Source organism: Pteronotus mesoamericanus, unplaced genomic scaffold, assembly GCF_021234165.1.
Source record: "Pteronotus mesoamericanus isolate MK-2021 breed Mesoamerican mustached bat unplaced genomic scaffold, CSHL_Meso_final scaffold_408, whole genome shotgun sequence".
Lineage (NCBI taxonomy): Eukaryota > Metazoa > Chordata > Mammalia > Chiroptera > Mormoopidae > Pteronotus > Pteronotus mesoamericanus.
In genome coordinates, this window is record NW_026555315.1 from 2538877 (window position 1) to 2559163 (window position 20287).

Below are 20287 nucleotides of genomic sequence, written 5' to 3' on the forward strand. Positions count from 1 at the left end.
CCCAGATTAGGGAGCGGCCCTGCCGCGGATGCAGGCGGTGCCGAGGGGGTGCGCGAGGCGTGAGCGAGCGGCTGAGGACAAAAGGTGGCTGGACTTCTGCTGCTTCCCGGCGCCAGGCCTAGGCGACACTCTGCATGCTCTGAGCCCCCCCTTGAGAGAAGGGGGCACCTGCTTCCGCTCCCCATGCGCCCACAGTCCCTTCTCCACACAGCGCAGCCTCGTCCTGAAGAGGGAACCAGAGAGGCCCCCAGGGCTCCCCACAGCACTTCCCACCGTGGCCCCAGCCCTCGCTGACGCCCGCCCCCTCCAACACCGCCAGCCGCCACTGCCCACCGGCCACGCGGCCAGTGCTGCCCTGCAGGCCCAGCGTCCCGGGCGCCCCGTTTCTGTCCACCAGTGTCACCTCCTCAGAGGCCCTCCTCGCCCCCACACGGAGGCCCTTGTCCTGCCATCTTCTGCGTAACCCTCCCTAGGGCTGGACTCTGTATTTGAACAGGCCACCTGCCTAGACCCGCCTCCCACTGAACTGCAAGCCTTAGGAGGGCAGGGAGTCGGTCTGCCTGTCCCCGGTGTCCGGTCCCCACTGCCCTGGACGCGGCCTGGGGAACCTGCCTGCAGGGTGAGGCCCCTCCGACAACTGACGGCTAAGTTAAGCCTGGGGACGCACGAGGCTCCGCGGCTGGGGCTCCTGGACACCCGGACACCGAGCCAGGGGCCTCTTCGAGGACCACCCTCAGAAAACTGCAAATCCCACCCCTCCTCCCACAGTGCTCTGCGGTCACTCTCGGGGTTCTCCGCCCCAAGGAAAACCAGGAGGGGACGGAAGTGTCACGTTCGCTCCTTGAATGGACGGTGTCGCCCGTCCAATGCCAGGGCAGCACGAACCCCCCCCAAGGCCCCCCAGGCGGATGCAGGCTGGGCCTCAGGAGAGCACACCGCCGGCCCCAGGCGGGGCAAGCCCCCCGAGTCCCAGGCAAACGGGCGGCGCTGCCCGGCTGTCCTGCGAGTTCAGTTTCGGGCCCCGTGCCAGGCGGCCTGTCGGGAAAGAGTGACAACTCTCACAATCATTAACAGGCCTCCGTCCGTGTGAGCCAGGAACCTCCTGACTGGGCCCCGCCACGCCCTGGCCACACACAGGTGCTGGGATGCTGCGCCCAGGTGAATCAAAGTGGACGTAGCCACGCTCGTTCCTGATCCTTTCCCTGAAGTGCATGCCCACAGCGGAGCCCCAGCGCCCGCGCGAAGCGGCCGCTGGCCGGCCGGGGCACGCCGGCTGCTTCTGCTTCCCCTCAGGGCAGGGGCGCGCCCGGCAGAGCCCTGTGCCTTCCTCTGCTCTGAACCCAAAACTGCTCTTATAAAAAAAAGGAAGTCTTCTAAAAAAATAAGTAAAATAAACAAAATGGTACAAACTTTCAGTTATGAGAAAAAAGTTTGCCCCATGAGCTACCATGTACACAGAAAAGCGCCTGGAAGCTAATACCTGCACGGCCATGGACGCGGACAGGAAGTAAAACAAACACCTCCCCCCAGCCCCCGGCAGCGCTCTGGCGCTCCCCCAGAACCCGTCCGCCCTGCCTCCGGGTACGGCCAGGGCCGGGCCCCAGGAAGAGGAGACGCACCAGGGCCCCAGAGCGGCCAGCTGACTGGGGCCTCACGTGGACCCCCACCCAGAGGCCGAGAAGCAGGTAAGACCTGCGGCTTCATGACTCACGGGAAGAAGAGCAACAAAACAAACGGGTCACAAGGACACCTCTCCTCGCTCGGGGACCTGAGACCCCCCGTGTCCGCTCCTCTCCCTCCTGAGTGCACCCTGCAGACACGAGCCCAGTCCCGCCCCCCCGCCCCAGATCAAGGGGGCCAGGCTCTGAGACTCCTGAGAACCTCGCCACCAGCTCATGTTCACACAGGTCTCCTCAGCGTTCTCAACGGGTGGCCCTGCAAAGTTCCCAATCAATGAAACAGGAAAACGGCCTGGCAAGAGAAGTCTCTAGCAGGCGCCTTTAAACAGTGGGAGGCCCCTCTGGGTCTTTGAAGAAGCTCAGTCTATTAGAAGTGACACAACCCCCGTCTGCCACGAAACCAGCCAGGTACGCAGGGCCGCAGGCCTCCGCCAGCCCCCGATCAGCACGGCCGCGCCGTCACGCGCCTGTGCCACGCGGTCCGAGCCATGGCTTGGCACTGCCAACAGCCCGTGACACAGATGACAGCACGGGGCACACCTCCGCCCACACAGGTCACCGACGGAGCTGCAGCCCGGCACCTGCAACCCGGGGCGGCCGCTCCCCACGGCAAGGCCGTCGGTCCCCCGACACGGCCTGACAGCTTCCCGGGGGCAGCAGGAACCACGTGGAGCTTCCCTGTGTAGCTGGGCTCCTGGGGCCACCAGCAGGTCCCACACACAGGCGGCCTGCAGACACTTGTGGGACACACTGCTCCAACCGAGCAGCAGCGGGCAGGGGTGGACACAGTCTCCTGCCCCAGGGCTCGTGGGAGCAGGGGGGCCCAGGAGCGGCCCTGGCCTGTCCTCAGACACGCTGCGGGGCGACGGTGGCAACAGCCACCAGCCAGGGCCAGGGGTTTCCCAGGGTCTGCACACAGGCCACAGGCACACCGAGGCAGCCACAGCGTCTGCGCCGAGCCCGGCCTCGCAGAGGACAGCCAGCCAGGAAACGGTCTGCTGCGCCAACCACCCAAAGCCACGCCGCCCTCCTGCCTGTCTGCTCATCCAACAGAGGCTGCATCTCTCCTAGGATGCTTTGGGGGACGTGACCCACGAAAGAAGAACCAGAATATGGGGCTGGCTTAGGACCCCCACTGTCGACCACAGCCGTCGAGCTAGAGGGGCCCTGCATCTCGCTGCAGCCCCGAGTGACCTGACCTCTGACGCCTGGCTCACAGATGAGGCCCTTTCTCCCATTCAGTCTTCCTTTCTCCTCCCCCCTGCACAGGCGGGCACACGCCCCGGGGTTCCTGGCCTTCCCCAGCAATCCAGGGCTCTGGGATCACAGGGCCCCACCTGCCAGGGCAGGGAGAGGGAGGGCGGGGCGAGGGAGGGCGTGGCAGGGGCAGCCAGTCCGGGAAAAGGCGAGGCGCACTGGAAAAGCCGGTCGAGGGTTTCTGTTTCAACGGTAACTGGGGAGTCACTGCAGAGCCAGCTTCAGGGAAACAGCCCACAGCAGAGAGCTGATGGGCCAGGCAGGCCCCGGGGGCCCAGTGATGGGAGCCCCTCGCCGACGGAGCCACGGGGCAGACAGGCGAGCACGGCCGCGCAGGCGAGTGCGGCTGGGGCAGGCACCCGCACACTCACCGGGCCTCTGACGGGCAGAGCTGCTCCCCTGCCGGCCCTCAGGCAATGCTCTCTTCTCACCACTAACAAAGCCAGTCCTGAAACACTTCCTTACACACCCCCCACAGCCGCCTACCTGCTGCGCCCTCTGACCCCGGGCCGGCCCAGCAGGTGCCTGCTGAGCAGGCCCAGGGGTTCCGAACAGGAAGTGCGAACCACCAGAGGGGCCTGACAGCCTCTGCGGGAGCCTTCAGCCCGAGGCTTCGACGGGGGCCTCCGCCCCACTGACACAGACAAGGGGCCGCAGCAGGCAGCGGCCGGGATCCGCGCCGGGGATGGAGGACCAGGAGCCAACAGACTCCTGAGCACCCCGCAGGGAAGCCAGGGAAGCCACACGCCCGGCTCGTGCCCGGTCTCTGCACCGCGCCCTCCCTCTCCGGACGGAGGACGAGCCACCTGGGCCACGAGGCTTCCCTGAGCAGCGAGCCCACCGCCCAGCGCCCGTGTCTCCGTCGCGCCCCTGGGGCGGCCCCAGGGGCGGCTGCTGCTGCTGCCGCTGCTGCTGCTGCTGCAGCTGCGCGGGGCCTAACAGGCAAGTCAGCCTGGGACCCACCGCGGGTGGGCGGCACCGTCCGCGTGAGCACCTCCAGCACCCGGCCCAGACTCTCTCAGTTGCAGACAGAGTGTGAGGGCTGGGCTGCTCAGCTCGAAGGCTCGGGCCTTCCCCGGCCTGTCCCTGCGGAGGGCGTGTCCAGCGTGGGCGAACACCCCTGCCCACGGGAGGCCGGGTCGCAGGCCCTGCCATCTGGTTGTGGGGAGCAGCTGGGGGGACATGTTTTGAAAGAGCCGCCCAAATGACTCAGGCTTTGAATTTCGGGTGCACACGCGCGAGAGGTTTTGCATACGCAACGCGCACTGAAACAGGATGAGCGGGGCACACCGGCAGGGCTCCGCCAGGCGGCCGCACCCCGCCCCCGCTGCGCCCGTACCTTTGGCGTGGAAGGTCCAGCCCCTCCGCCAGTACTCCTGCAGCCGCACCCGCTCCTGCTGGCCCAGGCCGCACACTGCCCGGTAGAACTGCCGCTCGATGTGCACGTAGGCCGCCGGGATGGCGCCCGCTACGCCCTTGGCCCCGAAGAAGCCGTTCACCTCTGGGGAGGCCAGCAGGATCTGGTACTCGGCCCGCGTGCCCAGGACCAGGTCCATGTAGGCCTGGGTCAGGTTGAAGTAGCCGGTGGTGAGGTAGACCCGGGCGCCCCGCTCAGCCTCGGTCAGCAGGGTCTCAGTGACGATCTCATCGATCTGGATCTCGAAGGGCTTCATCTGGATCAGGGGGTAAATCCAGGTGTCGGGCGCCGGCCGGCGGTCCCCCGCAGCTGCGGCGTCCTCCTGGGGCACCAGGGCGTCGCCATGGAAGGTCTGCGCGTGCAGCCTCTGCTGGCGGGCCCGTGCCGAGTTGATCACACCCATGACCCTCGCGTTGGCCGCCTTGCAGTACGCAGCCCGGTCACCTGGAGGGACACAGGGCGGAGTAAAGGGACAGGAACAGAGGCACTGCCGCTTCGGCGCGGAGCAGCCACCCCCCCCTCGCGCCCAGCTTGCCGACTCTCTTCCCCGCACGTGCGGACCTGTCCCCACACACCCAGGCCTGGCCTTTTCAGTCAGACCACGTCAGCCAGTGTTTCCCGCATGAATGGGACACAGAGTAAATACCTCAGGCTCTGTGAGCCAAAGGGCAAAACAGAGGATAACATGCAGGTATCAGTTGATACACCGAGAGAGAAAACAGACTCCCATAGGTTTCGTATTGACGGAATTATAAAACAACGGTCCTAGCCAAGTGTCCGGGCAGCTGCAGACGGGGCGGGCACCCACTCAGGCTGTGGACCCCTGGCACTGGGCGCCCCGCTCAGACGCCTCCATTCTGGGGAACGCAAGGCGCTCCTCTCCAGGCCGGGCTGAACCCCATCCCCGCACTGCTGACACTAGCAGCTTAGTCGCTGACCTTAATGGCCACCAGGAAGTCACACCACAGGAATCACAGGAATGCAGAGGCCCCCAGGGAGCCACGCTGCCCGGACCAGCCCAGGACCGGGCCAAGGGCTCTCCAGGTCACTGTCCAGGCAGGAGCCCGCAGGCCTCGGAGCGGCCAGGAGCCACAGGGCCTCCGCGAGACCTGGGGAGGGCGGGCAGGCCCCCCCGCGCGCTCACCAGCTCAGCCCTGAGCCCAGGCCCAGCTTCCCGGCTGCCCCACTCGCCCAGAGCACAGCTGCTGGCCAGTGAGGCCCTGTCTGGCTCTGGCAAAAAAAGCAGAGCCAGGCCCTGCCATCTCAGATGCCGCAGCCCCAGCGCGCCCCCCGCCCCCGCCCCCGCCCGGGCCTACCTTGGTAAGGGTGCACCATGCCCGCCGCCACCCGCACTGTGTCATCGCCCTGTAGCTGCAGGGACACGTCCCCCACGGCCTCCACGAGCTCCGTGAAGAAGTCTGCAACCTCGGGGCAGTCCTGCAGGAGCACGTAGCGGTCCTGGCGGTTGGTGAAGTAGGAGTCGCTCAGGTTGGCACTGCGGGAGGAGAAGCGGGTGGGGGCTCAGGCTGGAGGTGCAGTGGGGGCTCCAGGTACCGAGGTCTCGAGGAGCAGGGTGACAGCGTGGGCCAGGACATAGCGGCGGCGGCAGCCAACTATCAGTCAGTGACTGAGCGCGACCGCTCACCAGAGACAGGCCAGAGCGGCACAGAAGTGGCACAAGACGGAGACCGGCTAGGCCCCCCCTCCCAGAGCGAAGAGCTGCCCCGGCCCCCCCGGAGCCAGCTGCCGGCCCAGGGACAGGGCCCACGGGGTCTGACACTCAGCAGGACCTGGGTCCCCCCGCCCCGGGGCTTCGCCTGTCCATGTGGCTCTGCCCGACGAAATCCTGTCCCCTCCGATCCCTCGCTTCTCGAGTGCGAAGTGAGAGGACCACCGCCCAGGGTCACTGAGAGGTCCCGGGAGACACATACCCCCGGGGCTCTGCGCGGCGGCCCACGCAGCACGCTCAGCAAGCCCACCTCTTTCAGTCTCACGCTGAAAGAGGTGTGACACCTCTTTATTTACCAACTCATTTTTAATTCCCATCCTTCACCCTCCACCCTTGGCAGCCGTCAGCGTGTTCTATCTGTGGGTCAGTTTCTGTTTTGTTTTGTCGACTCCTTTGGTTTTTGTTAGACTCCACATGTGCGTGAGCTCATGTCTCTCCCTGACCAACCAACATCACTTAGCACAACACCTCCTGCCACAAACGGCCAAGTTCCACTCTTTCTCTTGCTGAACAACATTCCACTGCACACACGCACCCCCTTCCCTATCCGTCCATCTGTCCGCAGACATCTGAGCTGCCTTTACCTCCTGCCACCCCCGGCTGTCTCTCAACAGCCCCCGAGGGCAGACACGGCAAGGAGGAGACGCACAGCGGGGGCCGGCAGGCCCGCCCCGTGCAAGCAGGCTCTCGGAGTTGCAGGCCGGGCCTGCCCTTCTCTGCATCCCACCCTGGAGAGCACGAAGGGAGGCCCCAGCGGGAGGAAGTGAACGCACCCGCTCAGGATGACGCTGTTGTCGAAGAGGTACACCTTGATGTGCTGGAGGCCGATGGTCTCGTTGAAGCGCTCAGGGATCAGGAGCCGCAGGAGGCCGCGGAGGCTCGGGGTGTGGAAGAGGGAGACCCGGACCTGCTCCGGGAACTTCCGCAGGAGTGGCAACAGCATCGTGCGTGAGTTCTTCCGACCTGAACATGTGGGTAGGCAGGAGAAAAGGTTTACACCAGGAGGAACGGCCAGCCGACAGCGTGGAGCCAACTACCGCTGGCCCCGTGCGCCCATGCACCCGTCCGCTTGGCCAGCCGGCTGGTGCAGTTTCCAGCCGGGGGAGTCCGGGACGGCCTCTGCTCTGGACTCCGCCCGTCTTGGGGAGGGACCCAGGTGGTCAGTGTAGCGGACACCTGCTGTTCCACCGCTGCACCAATTCGCCCTCCTCCTGGTCTCCGTGCCCAACCTCCTGCTGGGGTGCTGCCCCACCCCTGCTGTGGGCGCCTCTGCTCTGGGTGCTGATGGCTCTCCCCGCACGGCCGCCCCACAGGGAGAGCGCCAGGCCAGGCCTGGGTGGTACACCTGGAGCTCCTGGTGGAGCACACCTGGGAGCTCAGGTCTGACCACCAGGGAGGCAGACTCTGCCAGCAGACACAGTGCCACGGTGCGTGGGGCCTGGCCGTAGAGGCCACTGCCCCAAGGCTGAGACCACTCGAAGGGCTCAGGGCCAGGAGCTGGGTCCTAGCAACACGTGCAAACCCGAGTCACAACCTGCCCGAAGCAGGTCAGGCACGAGAGCGAGAAACTCTCCTCGGGCCCAGGCTGCTTCCCACTGGACACAAAGGACCCCGGCTCGGGCAGCCGGGCAGCCCTGGGCTCACCGTGCAGGCTTCCAGCGGCCTTGCCCTGTGCTGGAGGACAGCGAAGGCAGCGCCCTTCCCGAGACAGAGGCTCTGAGAGCGGAACCCGGGGGCACACGGGGCAGCCTCAGACCTACCTCTCGAGCCCCGCGTGAAGTCCAGGAGGATGGACACCCTGAGGTCCGACGGCAGCTCCGCTTGGAGTGACTTTTCCAGGGCGCTTTCCAGACAATCTACCTGCCGAGGAAAGAGCCCCGGGAAACAAAGTGTGAGTCCGAAAGGGGTCCTCGACCAGCCAGCCGGTGCCCACCGCCCTCTCTGAACACCCGCCCCGTCCGCGCCCAGAGGCCAACACCATCATCTGAGACCGCCCTGGGACCGGCCACCTGAAGACGCCACCCGACCTCTCTCCAGCCCAGGCCCCTGCAGGAGAGGGGTCTGTGGGTCAGGCACAGACGCCGCCCCCCCATGCAGACGCTCTCCGGCCGCCCGCTCCCAGGCACGTGCAGCAGGTGGCCCGCACAGAGGCCGCCTGCGCCTGGCTGGTGGAAGCACTGGTGAGCACGTGCTGAATGAGAGGATCCCAGGCCCTGCCTGCCCGCTGGCCTCTCGCCACGGGTCGGACGTGGCCTAAATCCCCAGGAGATGCCTGTGCTGAGAGTGGCGGGAATGGGGAGGCCCCCTGCCTCAGAGAGGAAAAGAGCGGGGACACACTCGTGCTCGCCGGCCCTCCCCGTCGTCCACCACACCCCGACCTGTTGCGGCCCAGCTCCCACGGTGGCTTCCTGGGTGGGGTGAACGAGAACAGCACGGCCCGCGGTCAGCAGGCCCCTCGCGCCGCCTCAAAGCGGAAAGCCCCCGAGTGCAGAGACGACCCTCTGACCTCGTTCACTCGCACCCCAACACGAGCTGCAGGCCTGCCCACGCACCGGGACCTGTGCTCACACAGGGCTGCTGGAGTGCAGCCTGGACCCCCTCCCACATCTGCCGGCCCCGCGGCAGGTGGCCAGCGCGGCCCGAGGGCCGGTCCAGGCGGGACACGGCCGGCTGCAGGCCCGGCCCCAATGCCCGCCCACCGGCGCTCCGGTTCTTTGGCGCAGCACAGGGCCAGCAAGCCTTCTCCATGAAGGGCCAGGGAGTAAACATGCGGCTCTGCGGGCCAGGCAGCCTCCACCACAATCGCCCGGCTCTGCCACGGCAGCGAGAGCAGTGCAGGCCACACGGGAAGGAAGGAGAGTGGCAACGTTCTGAGGAAGCTTTATTTATGGACACAAAAACTGCCAATTCATATGCTTTCCATGAGGCACAAATACTATTTTTTTTTTTATTTTTTTGCCAATCACTCAAAAATGTAAAAAGCAGTCTCAGCTCCCAGACCAGATGTGAGGAGCACCAGACTGCAGGCAGAGGAGCTGGGGACCCCTGTGTTGGGTGAAGGGGCACTGGCCCACAAGGCCAGAGGCTAGGACACGGCCCCCACGCCTTCCTCGCTGTCCTCCCGACACGCCCAGTCTCTGCAACGAGGGCTCAGGCGGACCCGAGACGGGGCAAGGACTGGCCACTCCGCGCCAGCTCCCAGCGCCGTGCAGCACGAGGTCTGCAGGCGAGTCCCTGCTCCCTCCAGGACCCTGGCCCCTCAGACCTACCAGCTCCTGCTCCAAAGGGCCTGTCCCCAGGTAGAGAGACGCCATCACCACCCGCCGCTTAGCGGCTTTTATCTGCCCCTGAAAGAGAGAAGATCATTCAGAATTCAGAGTCATCATTCCACAGTTTGCTGAGCAAATACAGGCCTTTGCCCTTAGAGACAAAAAAACACCCCACGCTGAACTGCTCTGTATCTTCACCCATCAGTGTTTAAAGCAAGCCCAAAGGTGCCTAGTACTCTCCCTAATCAGGACGCAGTTCCCCCGAAAGGGTCCCGGCCTGAGGGTGAAGCGCGACCTGCCCACACCAGACACAACGCAGCCCACAGGAACGGAGGGATGCGCACCCTGGCCCAGGGCAATGCCGCGCTGCGCTGCCCAGAGGCAGAAGCGCCTCACCGAACAGAACGCAAGCCAGGCTCCCACGCGTTGCCACCCCACGCACCGGAGCGGAGCTGGGGGAGGAGGGTGCAGGTACAAACCTGCTCGCCACCCACGGCCCCTCCCCCCATGCGGCTAGCGTTCTATAACAAGCGTGCGATGCTCCTGAAATGCAGACAGGCTGGTATCAGGACACGTAAACAAAACCTTCCAATGTACAGAGGGGATACACCACATCAGCCCCAACAGCTGGCTTCCTTTCCCTAGACCTGCTCCAGCCAGCAGGGGACAACTGGCCCATCTGCGGAGCTGGAAGGGGCCCACCAGGAGCGGGCGGCCGGGGTCAAGCTCCGGCACACACCGGGGAGCGAGCCTGGTGGCGGGAGGGCGGACCGGGAGCGCGGCGTGTGCTGCCGCCCTGTCCAGCAGAGCCTCGCGCCGAGCCGGCTCGGTCGATGTGGGGGGCACCCCGACTGGATGCATCTGTGAACACACCCCTGGGAGGAGGCTTACACACGAGGGGAAAACCAAAGACTCCCCCACATTTCCTTTGTTTTCTTAGTAAGATGGAAGCATGTGGGCAAAGCGATTACAAAGGAAAAGAAGGAAAACCACAGCAAGGCACCAGGCTGCTCGGTTCCAGCAAGGCCCCCGACTGCTCACTGCGGACGCCAGCCCCGCCGGCCGACAGCCTGGGGACCGGGCAGCACCCAACTGCCCACGTCTCATGGGACCACAGTCGCTCTGTCCGTCCTGGGGCGCTGCATCCCAGCCGGTGCGTCATGTGCCGCATCTGCCCAGTCCCAGCTCAGGAGGAGGGGGAGGCCTGGGCTCCTCTCCAGACCACTGGGCCCCGAGGCCCTCCCTGGCCTCCGCAGCCCTGCCCACTGGGCAGGTGTGCAGTGGGTCACCACGTGAGACTCAGCCACTCGCCCAGAGCTGGCCAGGACACTAAGAAGAACCTGTTTCTTCAAGCCAAGCAGAGAACCAGGCAGAAGCAAGGGTCAAAAAGCGTCAGCACCGCTGCTAACAAATATGCAGGGGCGGGACAGGCGAGCAGGGCGGGGCGGGGAGGGGAGGAGAGCACATACTGACACGCGTGCCTGTACACACGACACACACACGCCCACAATGCACTCGGGAGCGAGCCAGCCAGGCGTTCGGCTACACCATGTGCAGATCCACAGAACAGGGAGAAAGGAGAGAGCGTGCGTGCATTCACGCAGACAAGAGCTCACTCTCGGGAACGCGAGTCCCCACAGCCTCCACCGGACTGACCTCTGCCGTCACTGTTAGTGGGAACTCAGAGTCCGTGTCAATACATACTAATTAGTGCCTTCCCATAACAGCTCAGCCACGGGAACTAGACTCCGCAGGAACACCCGGGCAGACCCACAGAGCAAAGCGGACATCTCTCCCAGGCACACACTGCAGGCAGGTCCAGGACACAGTCGGGATTCGAGGGCCCGGAAGCAGCGCCCAGACTGTCCAGCCAACTGCAAATGCCTCTTCACTGAACGAGAGGCCTCCGGCCACTTCCTACACATCGACTCCCACCCGAGGGTCATGTGGGCCTTCGCTTCCTGCACATGGCGTCCGCCAAGCAGACACGACTGGCTCCAGTGGTGTTTCCCAGGCAGAAGCCCACGGTGCCCTGACCAGCACCAGCTGCGTCTCTTCCCAGATGTCTTGGCGGGGACATGCCATGCGGCGCACACACTCTCTCCAACCTCCTTCTAGTGGGCTCCGCCTTCACCGCAGGACAGAGGAAGACTGAGTGAGGGCTGGGACCCAGCGCTGACCCCCGCCCCTGCACTCGGCGCTGTGCGACCTCTGACCCCGGCTCCACTCAGCCATCTGACCTGCCAGAGACCCACGGGCAGGGCCCGCAGGAGTCAGCGGGGCAGCCGCCCGAGGCTCCCGGAGCAGGAGGTGCTCCTGCCCGGCACTGGCCGGCCACGGGCCCGCAGCCTCTGCTGCGATGCTGTCTCTCTGCCCCGCACCAGACACAGCTTACCTTCATGAGCTCGAAGAACTCAGCAGGGGAAGAGAGCACCCTGACGTGAGAGCTGGGGACCCCGAACTCCGGCACCAGGTTTCGGATCCACTGGAACCTGTGCACACCCTCGGGACACAGGCAGCAGGGTGGGGAGGTGACCTGGGGGACAGCCGGCGACAGCAACGGGGCCAACAGCAGCCATGGTGACCTGGTTCGAGAGACAGCAAAGGGTCGCACTTCTCAAGCACTTCAGAAGCCTCCCGGTGGCGGTGCGGGGGGATTTTTTTTTTTAAACAATTTCAGACTTTCTAGACCATTTTCAGGGGGTCCAGCTGAAACCCTACAGAGGGGTTTTCCCTGCAGCCCCTCCTTGCTGAGCCACCCAGGAAGCACCTGAGCCTGTGGGTGTGCCCCAAGCGCTCAGCTGATCCCAGCAGCCACGAGGGAGCTCCCAGACACCCTGCATGGCTACCTCTGCCCCGGCCGGGCTGGCAAGAGCCCTGGAGGGCCGCAGAGCACAGGGGCACACCCGGCGGGGGCGAGCCCGAAGACAGAGTGTTCTCATACGTTTAATTATTTGACCCAAAAAATAAAATATTCTCAAAGCTAAAAAACATTTTCTCTTTATTCCTGGGGTATGGAGACAAAAGCTGAGGCAGGGAGCCTCCATCTCAGGAGGCAAGAGCAGCAACAACACAGCCCCTTCCCCTTGGACGGCCTTCCTTGGGGGTTGCACCTGCCTCCGGGCTGCGCTGGGCTGGCCTGGTCACCTACCTCCGCCGTCCCCCAGTCCCCTGGGGCTGAGACCCAGGACACAGGCCCTGGCCCCAGAGCGGGACACCTTCAGGGGCTCCGGGACGGAGACAGGGAAGCACCCTGCAGGACAGACCCGGCCCTGACCTGAATTCCCAGAGTTCCCGAAAACGGCGCAGGAAAACCCTCCTCGGGGCGCACCCTTCCAGCTCGGCCTCCAGGAGGACTCTGGGGAAAGGACACTTAACCCCTCCAGGGCCACAGGGCCGCGGGTTCCTGGAAGATGACTTCATCACGCGCCTCAGCCCAGCCCGGATCTTCCCAGGGTCCACGCAGGGCCCACACAGATGCCAGATGGCCCGCAGCTGTGCTTCCCAGGAAGCGCCGCCCCCCCGCCCCCCGCGTCACAGCCGACTCACTGCCGAGGAAACCAGGCGGCGTGGCTAGTGCCGGCCCCCTGACCCTGGGACACCTCAGAGGGCAGCGGCAGCAGGGCGGCTGTCCCTCCCGCCACCTCTACAGCGCTGGCGACCCGACCCACACGCACACACACACACACACAGCATCAGCTGCGCTTCCCCGGCTCCCGGGTACTGAGCACCAGGTCGCAAACAGAAGGCCCAGGCACTCCACAGGCGACCGCTGCCTCAGTTTCCCAGGCTGTAGGCCGTCCTCCCGCTGCACCCAAGGCCCCCTCCTAGGAGAACAGCGATCTTTCAGTCCAAAGGAAAGCCGGAGACACGGGGGAGCCACGCACCAGCCCATCAGTGTGAAGCCCCAGACGGGGCCGAAGACTCACGAATGAAACATGGTCTGTCGGAGGTGGGAAGCCCCACAGCAGCCCTTGTGAGACCAGCCTCTCTCCCAGCCTCACGGCACTTCTCAGCGCCCACTCAGACCAGGAGAAGGGGGCCCGGAACCGCCTGCGGCCCCAGGCCACGCCGTCGGTCCCGCGCTCCCTTCCTGCGGGCCGAGAGGCTCAACTGGCTCGCAAAGGACAGCTGAGGGAACACCTCCTTGGCACGCAGCCCCGGAGAGGGCCAGTGCCAGCCCGGGCCTCCATCCAAGCCACCACACGGGCACCCCTTACGCACCACAGAGGGCCAAGGTGGAGGCCGGGCCGGGCCCCGCCTCCCACACACCTGGGGGCCCCGCCAGCATGCACACCTGACATCACGGGAGAAAGGCACGAAGAACGCTAAAATCAATCACACAGGGTCACAGTGCTGATGCGCAGTCCACGGGCTTCGAGTGGCACCCACCCGAGTGCCCGGGCGGCTCGCTGACACCCTGCGCAGCCTGCCAACCGGTGGGCCTTTCTGAGCCGGGCGAGGCCCAGGCAGGGGCGGAAGGCATGAGTGGGAACTGGCCAAAGCCACCGTGGCCGGAAAAGCCCAGGGGTCTGCGAAGGTGCCGGTCCACAGTCACCTCTGTCCTGCTGGGAGAGAGGCACGCTGGCAGGCGCGGGCGGGAGGCGCGGGCGCCCCGGGCAGGTCTCACCCCTGCCAGGCGGCCCTCCCTGGCACGGTCCACCAGGGCCTCAGTCCAAGATCTGTCAAGGGCTTTTTCTGGTGCTTCCTGTTTAATTGGTGACTGACAGGTTTGTTTTGCTTCGAGAGGAGCAGCAGCGCAAAGCCAATGAGATGCTGGGTTCGCCGCGGCGGAGGCCCCGCCTCCGTGGCAATTCCATAGCCAAGGAGGAGGGTGCCTGGAGAGGGAGCAAAGCACCTTCTGAAGGCCCCCCAGTGACAGCGCAGGTGCAGGCCGGGAGACCCGGCCGGGTGTGACTGCCGACCCGCCTGCCCCCGCGGCGGCACCGTGGGCTGCTCCGGAGCCTGCTTGGAGGTCCGCTGGTTTTCTTCCACCTTGGCCAGAGCCCCACGGGGGCCAGCTCCCGCCTCCCACCAGGGAGCTCCTGGGAATTTTCTCAGAAAGGTGTCCCTGCTGCGGTTGCCCAGGCCGGGGCTGGGCCCCGGGCACTGGGCTTCCCCTCCATCCAGGGCCAGGGAGCTGGAGAGGCCAGGGGCCGGCGCACTCCCATTTCGGGAACTGACCAGCACAAAGGCCCGCCCACATCCCACGCCTGGACCTGGGCTCCTGTCCCCCTTTCTCGATGCCACCCAGCTCCCTTTGCTAGTCACAGGGAGGAGGAAGCACGGGGGCTGGGGGCTCTCGGCACAGCAGGGGTGTTGAGAGAACAGGGCTCGGGCCAGAGCAGGGGCACCCGGCATCCGGGCCCCCAAACGAACAAGGCAAACCGCCCCCCAGCCGTGATCCTAAAGGCAGGACGGGACTGGCATCCCCACCACAGGGCCGGCTCCAGCACCCGGGGGCCTGGCTTTGGGCAGAAGGTTCAGTCACACGGTTTAAGGCCGCCCTTGGAAGATGCAAATTCCCTGACCTGGGGAGTAGGCTGGGCCTACGTGCCAAGGACCCCGACCTGGGGCTCCATTCCGCCACCCAGACAGGGCCTGGGGCAGAGGATGGAAGGTGGGCGGCAGGGGGAGAGCAGGGGGCCCTGTGAGTGTGGAGGGCAGGGCAGCTGCTTCCCTCCTCGCCCAAGAGGAGCCCACGTCGGAACTGCCTTGACGAAGGCCCGTGTGCATAGACACCGTCATCCCCGAGGCCCTGGACTCGGGGCTGCCAGCGAGGACAGGGGAAGCCTTCCTGGCCCTCCCAGGGCAGTGCAGCCCAGCTCCCGTGAGAGGCACGGGACGGAGCGGGGACGCGAGTTCCCAACAGTCGGCCAGAGCAGAGTGGCTGCTGAGGGGCCACCGACGCACCCGCTACAAAGGGGGCCTCCCGCTCTCCGGGGCCAGGCGGGAGCGAGCGGGCCGCACCCGTGGAACACGCCGCCGCACCTCGGGCTTTCCCTTGGCCTGGACTGGCGACGACGGGCCAGAGGGTCCCGGGGAGCTCCCTGCAGACCCTCGGACTCGAGTGCGCAGGCCAGCCTCCCTGGGCTTCTTCAAAACAGGGCCTGTGGGGCTCTGAACGAGGACACGGCGATGCCGGAGGCCGTCCTCGGACGCCGGCCTCGGCTCCACGCCGCATAGCGCGGGGTTTCGGGGCTCAGGGCCCCCCGCGGGCGTTATCCGCTGTCCCCGACGGCAGGCTCGGAGCCGTGGCCTGAGGCCCCCCGAGGCCCGGGAGCTCGGAAGCGAGATTCGTGGTACAAACCCTGCGGCGCGGGCCCCTTCCGAAAGACAAGAGTTTTAAAAGAAACGGTGCTCTCTGGATTGCCAAGTTTTCAGAAACTACTTTTTTAGGAAAAACCCACCCTTCCCCTTCCCTCATACACATTTAAATGTTAAAAAAAAAAAAATAAAAAAGTGAACTAGTGAGAAAAAAGGAACAGTCATAACTTCCTGAGAAACGCTCGAGAAACTACCCGAAAGCGCCGTACTTCCTGCGGCCGAGGCCCAGGGGCGGCCCATCCTGACTCACGCAAGGCCTGGCCTGCCCAGGCAGCGAGTGGGTCCCGGGCTCCTACGGGCGACAACGGACCCAGGCCCGCCAAGCTCCCATAAGAAGCGAAGCGCGGCCCCAGGGCCGACTCTCCTCTCGACTTTCCCAAAAGAAAGTCGACCGCATCAAGGGGCCAGAAATCTAGCGTATAACCCACCCCACCGCTCGGCTGGCCAAACGCACGAGGCATATCTAACTGCTGGACGAGAACCAATCACGTGTTCCAGGAATCCCACCGCGTGGGCCAGCCGGACTTCCCAGCAGCCTTGAAAACAGCTCGTTGACATCGATCGGGGCGGGCGTTTACAGGGGCTTGCCTATCAGAACACTTCAGGCCCAGGCTGGCGTCTGTCTATCCCACAGCTGCCTGACCCAGCCTGAGTCACCGCCGGCATCGATGGACGTAGAGGAGACACGTGTTAACATTAACTTAATAACGCTGCAATTTTGAAAGTCAGTCCACTGCACATCTTATTTTAATTCCCGGCAAGATCAAATTTGAATTGTTTGGGGGAAATCATGCTTTAACTCGAAGTCCGTTCCCCACCCCCCCACCCCCCCAGCCCCCCTACCCCCGCCTGTTCCACGGCTATAAATAGACCAAGAGATGACCCTTCTACACCAGGGTGAGTAAGGAGGGCTGGGTCCCAGCATCAGCAAGTTCAAAGAAAAAGTCATTTCTGGAAATCTGGTGGTCCCTCGGGGCAGAAACTACTACCCAGTTGAACAAGAGTATGCTGATCTGCCATCACGTCAGAAAGTCTGATTGAAGGAAGAGTCTGCTAGTTCTGTTTTCCTCTTAAAGCTCAGAGCAGTTAGCCCCCCCAACCCCCCTCCAAAACACACACACCCCTAGAATAGAGAAAATAGGACTGGAGTTTCAAAAACAAAGACTTTTCTGCACATATAGCTCAAACTGAAAACAGTTTCTTTTTTAAAGGAAGCCACAGAAAAAATATTTCCTTGTATGGCAGGCAAACTGAGGATGATGCATTAACACCCTCTTGACACATTTCCCCCTAGGTCTCATCTACCCCAAATAACAAGTCAATTCTGTGTAGTCTGATGACTCCAAAAAACTATCTGAAGTTTCTGCCCCACCCCCCGCAACGCCAAGCTCCAGATCGGCCACAGTCAGCTGAACACTGAACACCCACGTGGGCGCCCCTGGATGCTCATCCACATGCCCAGGCTCCCCCTGGCAGCACCCCGCAACCCTGGTACTTCCTCGCTCCCCGTCGGAGCGAAGCACGGGGCCATCCATGCAGTCACCCCGGGGCTCCCACCGTCCCCGGCTTCCTCCAGCCCCACCATCCTAGGCCTAGACCAGGAGCCAAAGAAACTCCACGCAACCTCAGAGCTTGCCTCCCAGCTCTCGATCCAGAGGACTGGCTCCCGCCCAGCGCCTCTCCCTCCCTCCCCTAGTCGGTGCCCCAGCAGCCCCTGGAATCTGTGGGGGAGCGTGTGGAAGCGCAGGATGGCGATCCCCTGCGCTGAGACCACCGGGCCGCATCACTCACTGGCCTCCCCCTCGCCTGCTCCTACTCTCCAACACACGGCCCGGAGCTCGCCACCGCCAGGGCAGGGAGCCTCCTGTGACTTCCAGGCGCGCCTCTTAGGTGACTTTCCCTGCCTTGCTCGACTGTTATTGTTGCTTATGGTGCATAAGAAGAGCATCTTATGTCTCGTCTTTGCTCTGGAGTTAACATAGCACAGCCCAGCAGGGCTCTGTACACCTGCTGAATGAAAGCGGCCAGCGGTCCACAATGATGAGTCAGAGGCCTCCTTCAGAGAACACAGCAGTGTCTCTGGATCGGTAATTATCAGAAATGGTGAGCAGGGTTCTCTGTCACCAGGGCTCTCTCTGTAACCGAGAGGAAACCACGGCGGCACAGGAACCACTCCCTCTCACAACCGTCTCGCCAGCCGCAAGGATTCACCAGGCACTCCAACAGTTGAGTCAGACTGGCAGCTGAAGTCTAAAATAATTTCAGTTCACAACTACACAGAACCATTATCAATGAATCAATGATCAGAGTTACAGGAAGCCGCATCGTTCGGGGAAGGAGGGATTGGGAGGTGCCCCTGAACAAGGCGGAGGAACGAAAGCCAGCAGCCCAGCGTGGCTGCCCATGCAGAGGCGAGCAACTCAGAACACAGGGGCCGCAGGGAATCGGAAAAAAGCTGCGAACTGAAACAGGCAAGGCGTCAGAAGCCTGCAGTTCGGTAACAGTCCTGGTCCAGGCATAGGCGTGGCTTCCAAGGATTAAAAAACACAAGTTTCTGACATTTGTGTTTCTGTGTTTGTGACTTAACTGAGTTTCTGGTGTAACTGTTGGCCCAGAAAAACAACTGTCTCTCTCCGCTTAATCAGAAAGAACATGGGACCCCTCGCACGGCACCCACCGATGCTGTACACACAAGGGCTCTGAGGACTCAGTTCAGAGCACCCCTGCTGCCACGGTGCCCACCCCCCCCCCCGCAAAAAAACAAACAAACAAAAAACAGAAGAAACGTCTGTTTTAGAATTTGTAGCGATTGCCCAACATCCTTTAGTAACCAATTCCAATGTTAAACAATGATTAATAATGAAGGATTTTCATATAGTTAACACATACAGGGAAATGACAAAATCACCTCAACATCTTCGAGAAGAGAACATTTCTTGAAACTTTAAACCGAATTTCTCGGTAGCTTGATGCTAGGACAGAGAAGTCACCTGACTTCACTACCCACTGGAATGCACTGGTCTTTGCTCAGAACCAGTTACAGAAAATGGAGAGGCCGCCCCCTACCCCAGGGTGCAGTGATGTGAATCTTAAAAGCCTTTCTGATCAGCAGGCTTCCAGGAGTTCCATCTGTCCTGATTCTATCACCTAAAAGTCCCCTTAATCAAACTTCTTTGCTGAAAATCTTCTGCCGCCATCCGCTATGAAGCAAGTTCCTTCCCGTTATCTAGAATCAGCAACGTGACCGGACCACAGAGGGCAGTTCCCAAGGCCAGGGGGTCAAACCTCACAGTCGTCACAGATGAAAATCTAAAATGATGCAAACTGTAGTCAAGGATGCAATTTGAAGATTTCCCGCCCTAAGGATCAAGTGTAAAGCTCGAATCTAATTTTTTTTTTTTTTAAAAAGCATTTGAACACAAGAGAATTCTCTTTGTTTTAATCTTAGCAACAGCAGCGGGCCTCTTAGTTCAGCCTGTTCTTGGCCAATGTTTACTTTGAAAGACCACTGCCCGAACACACTGCTTCCAAGCCTACTTCACATGTACATAACTCACTTCAGTACTTTTCCAGAACGCAGGCCCTTTGGAAAGCTTTTGGAGAAGGGGGTTCGAGTGGTTCCTCTTCCCCGGCCTGAGTGGCACTGACTCAGGATTGCTTCACAGCCCTCGATGGCCGGATGTGAGGAATGCTGCGTGCACACAATCCCAGCAGGGCTGATTCACGCTGCCGCCTCACCGCGCGGCCGGGGTTGCTCAAGGAAGAGACCCCCTCCGCGCCCGAGCCGTCTCTCGCAGCGAGATGGTCACACCCCCTCCCGGGGCCCGCACACAGCCCCTCGGGGCACGTGTACACGCCCGGCGGCCGGCTCGCCTCCGCGCACCGCGGGGCGCCGGCAGGGCTCAGGGGCCCCGGCCGCCCCATCCCCGCGGAGGGCCGAGGCGAGCCGCCGGGGCGGCGGGCCCGGGCGCTGAGACACGGGGGCCTCGCTGCGACGCCGCGGCTCGGGCGGGCGCGGGGCCGGGGGCGCCGCGCGCGCATCCCCGCCGCCCTTCTCACCTCCTGCGCCGGCGGTCCCGGTTCCTGCCGAGGCGGTCGGACAGGCGCCCCAGGAGCGCGGCCAGCCCGGGCCGGCCAGGCAGGAGGCCCAGCAGGCGCCTCCAGAACACCGGCCGGGCCGCCGCCGCCGCCATGGAGACTCGCCGCTTCCGCTTCCGGCGCGCAAGAACTTTATTGACAACGCGCGCGCGGACACGGGGCTGCGCGCGCTGGGGCCGCGGCAGAGAGGCAGCCGGGTCCCCGCAGCCTCGGCTTTCCCCCTGGGGCGCGGCGGGGCGGGCAGGGGGTCCCAGGTGTGCTGCGCGACCGGAAATAGTGGCCAGCGTCCCCCTAACTCAGCATCGATCAGTGGGGACCTTACCTCTCAGACCCCGCGATCCCTTTCGGCTGAACCTGCAGCCGAGACACCCCCCCGAGGTGTGGGTTAGACTTTGTGCAAAACTGGGTAACCGCTGATTCACTTCGTGCACTGAGCACGGAAAACCCCACCATTTTCACCTTGTCGGTCCCGCGGCCTGCAGCCCCCGTGTGTTCAGGCGACGGAGACACC

General features: G+C 63.6%; 1 protein-coding gene across 2 annotated transcripts in view; it reads right to left on the reverse strand.

Moving 5' to 3' along the window:
• PGS1 (phosphatidylglycerophosphate synthase 1) overlaps positions 1 to 19881 on the reverse strand; it is a 30687-nt gene extending 10806 nt beyond the window's left edge. For both annotated transcript variants that reach the window (XM_054592889.1, XM_054592891.1), the window contains exons 1-7: positions 19738 to 19881; positions 11747 to 11936; positions 9348 to 9429; positions 7843 to 7938; positions 6856 to 7045; positions 5670 to 5848; positions 4276 to 4797 (exon numbers count right to left, since the gene is read on the reverse strand). In XM_054592889.1, coding sequence (XP_054448864.1) covers positions 4276 to 4797; positions 5670 to 5848; positions 6856 to 7045; positions 7843 to 7938; positions 9348 to 9429; positions 11747 to 11936; positions 19738 to 19871 — 1393 coding nt within the window. In that variant the 5' untranslated portion in view covers positions 19872 to 19881. The remainder of the gene's footprint in view (positions 1 to 4275; positions 4798 to 5669; positions 5849 to 6855; positions 7046 to 7842; positions 7939 to 9347; positions 9430 to 11746; positions 11937 to 19737) is intronic.
• Between the last annotated feature and the right edge of the window lie 406 nt (positions 19882 to 20287).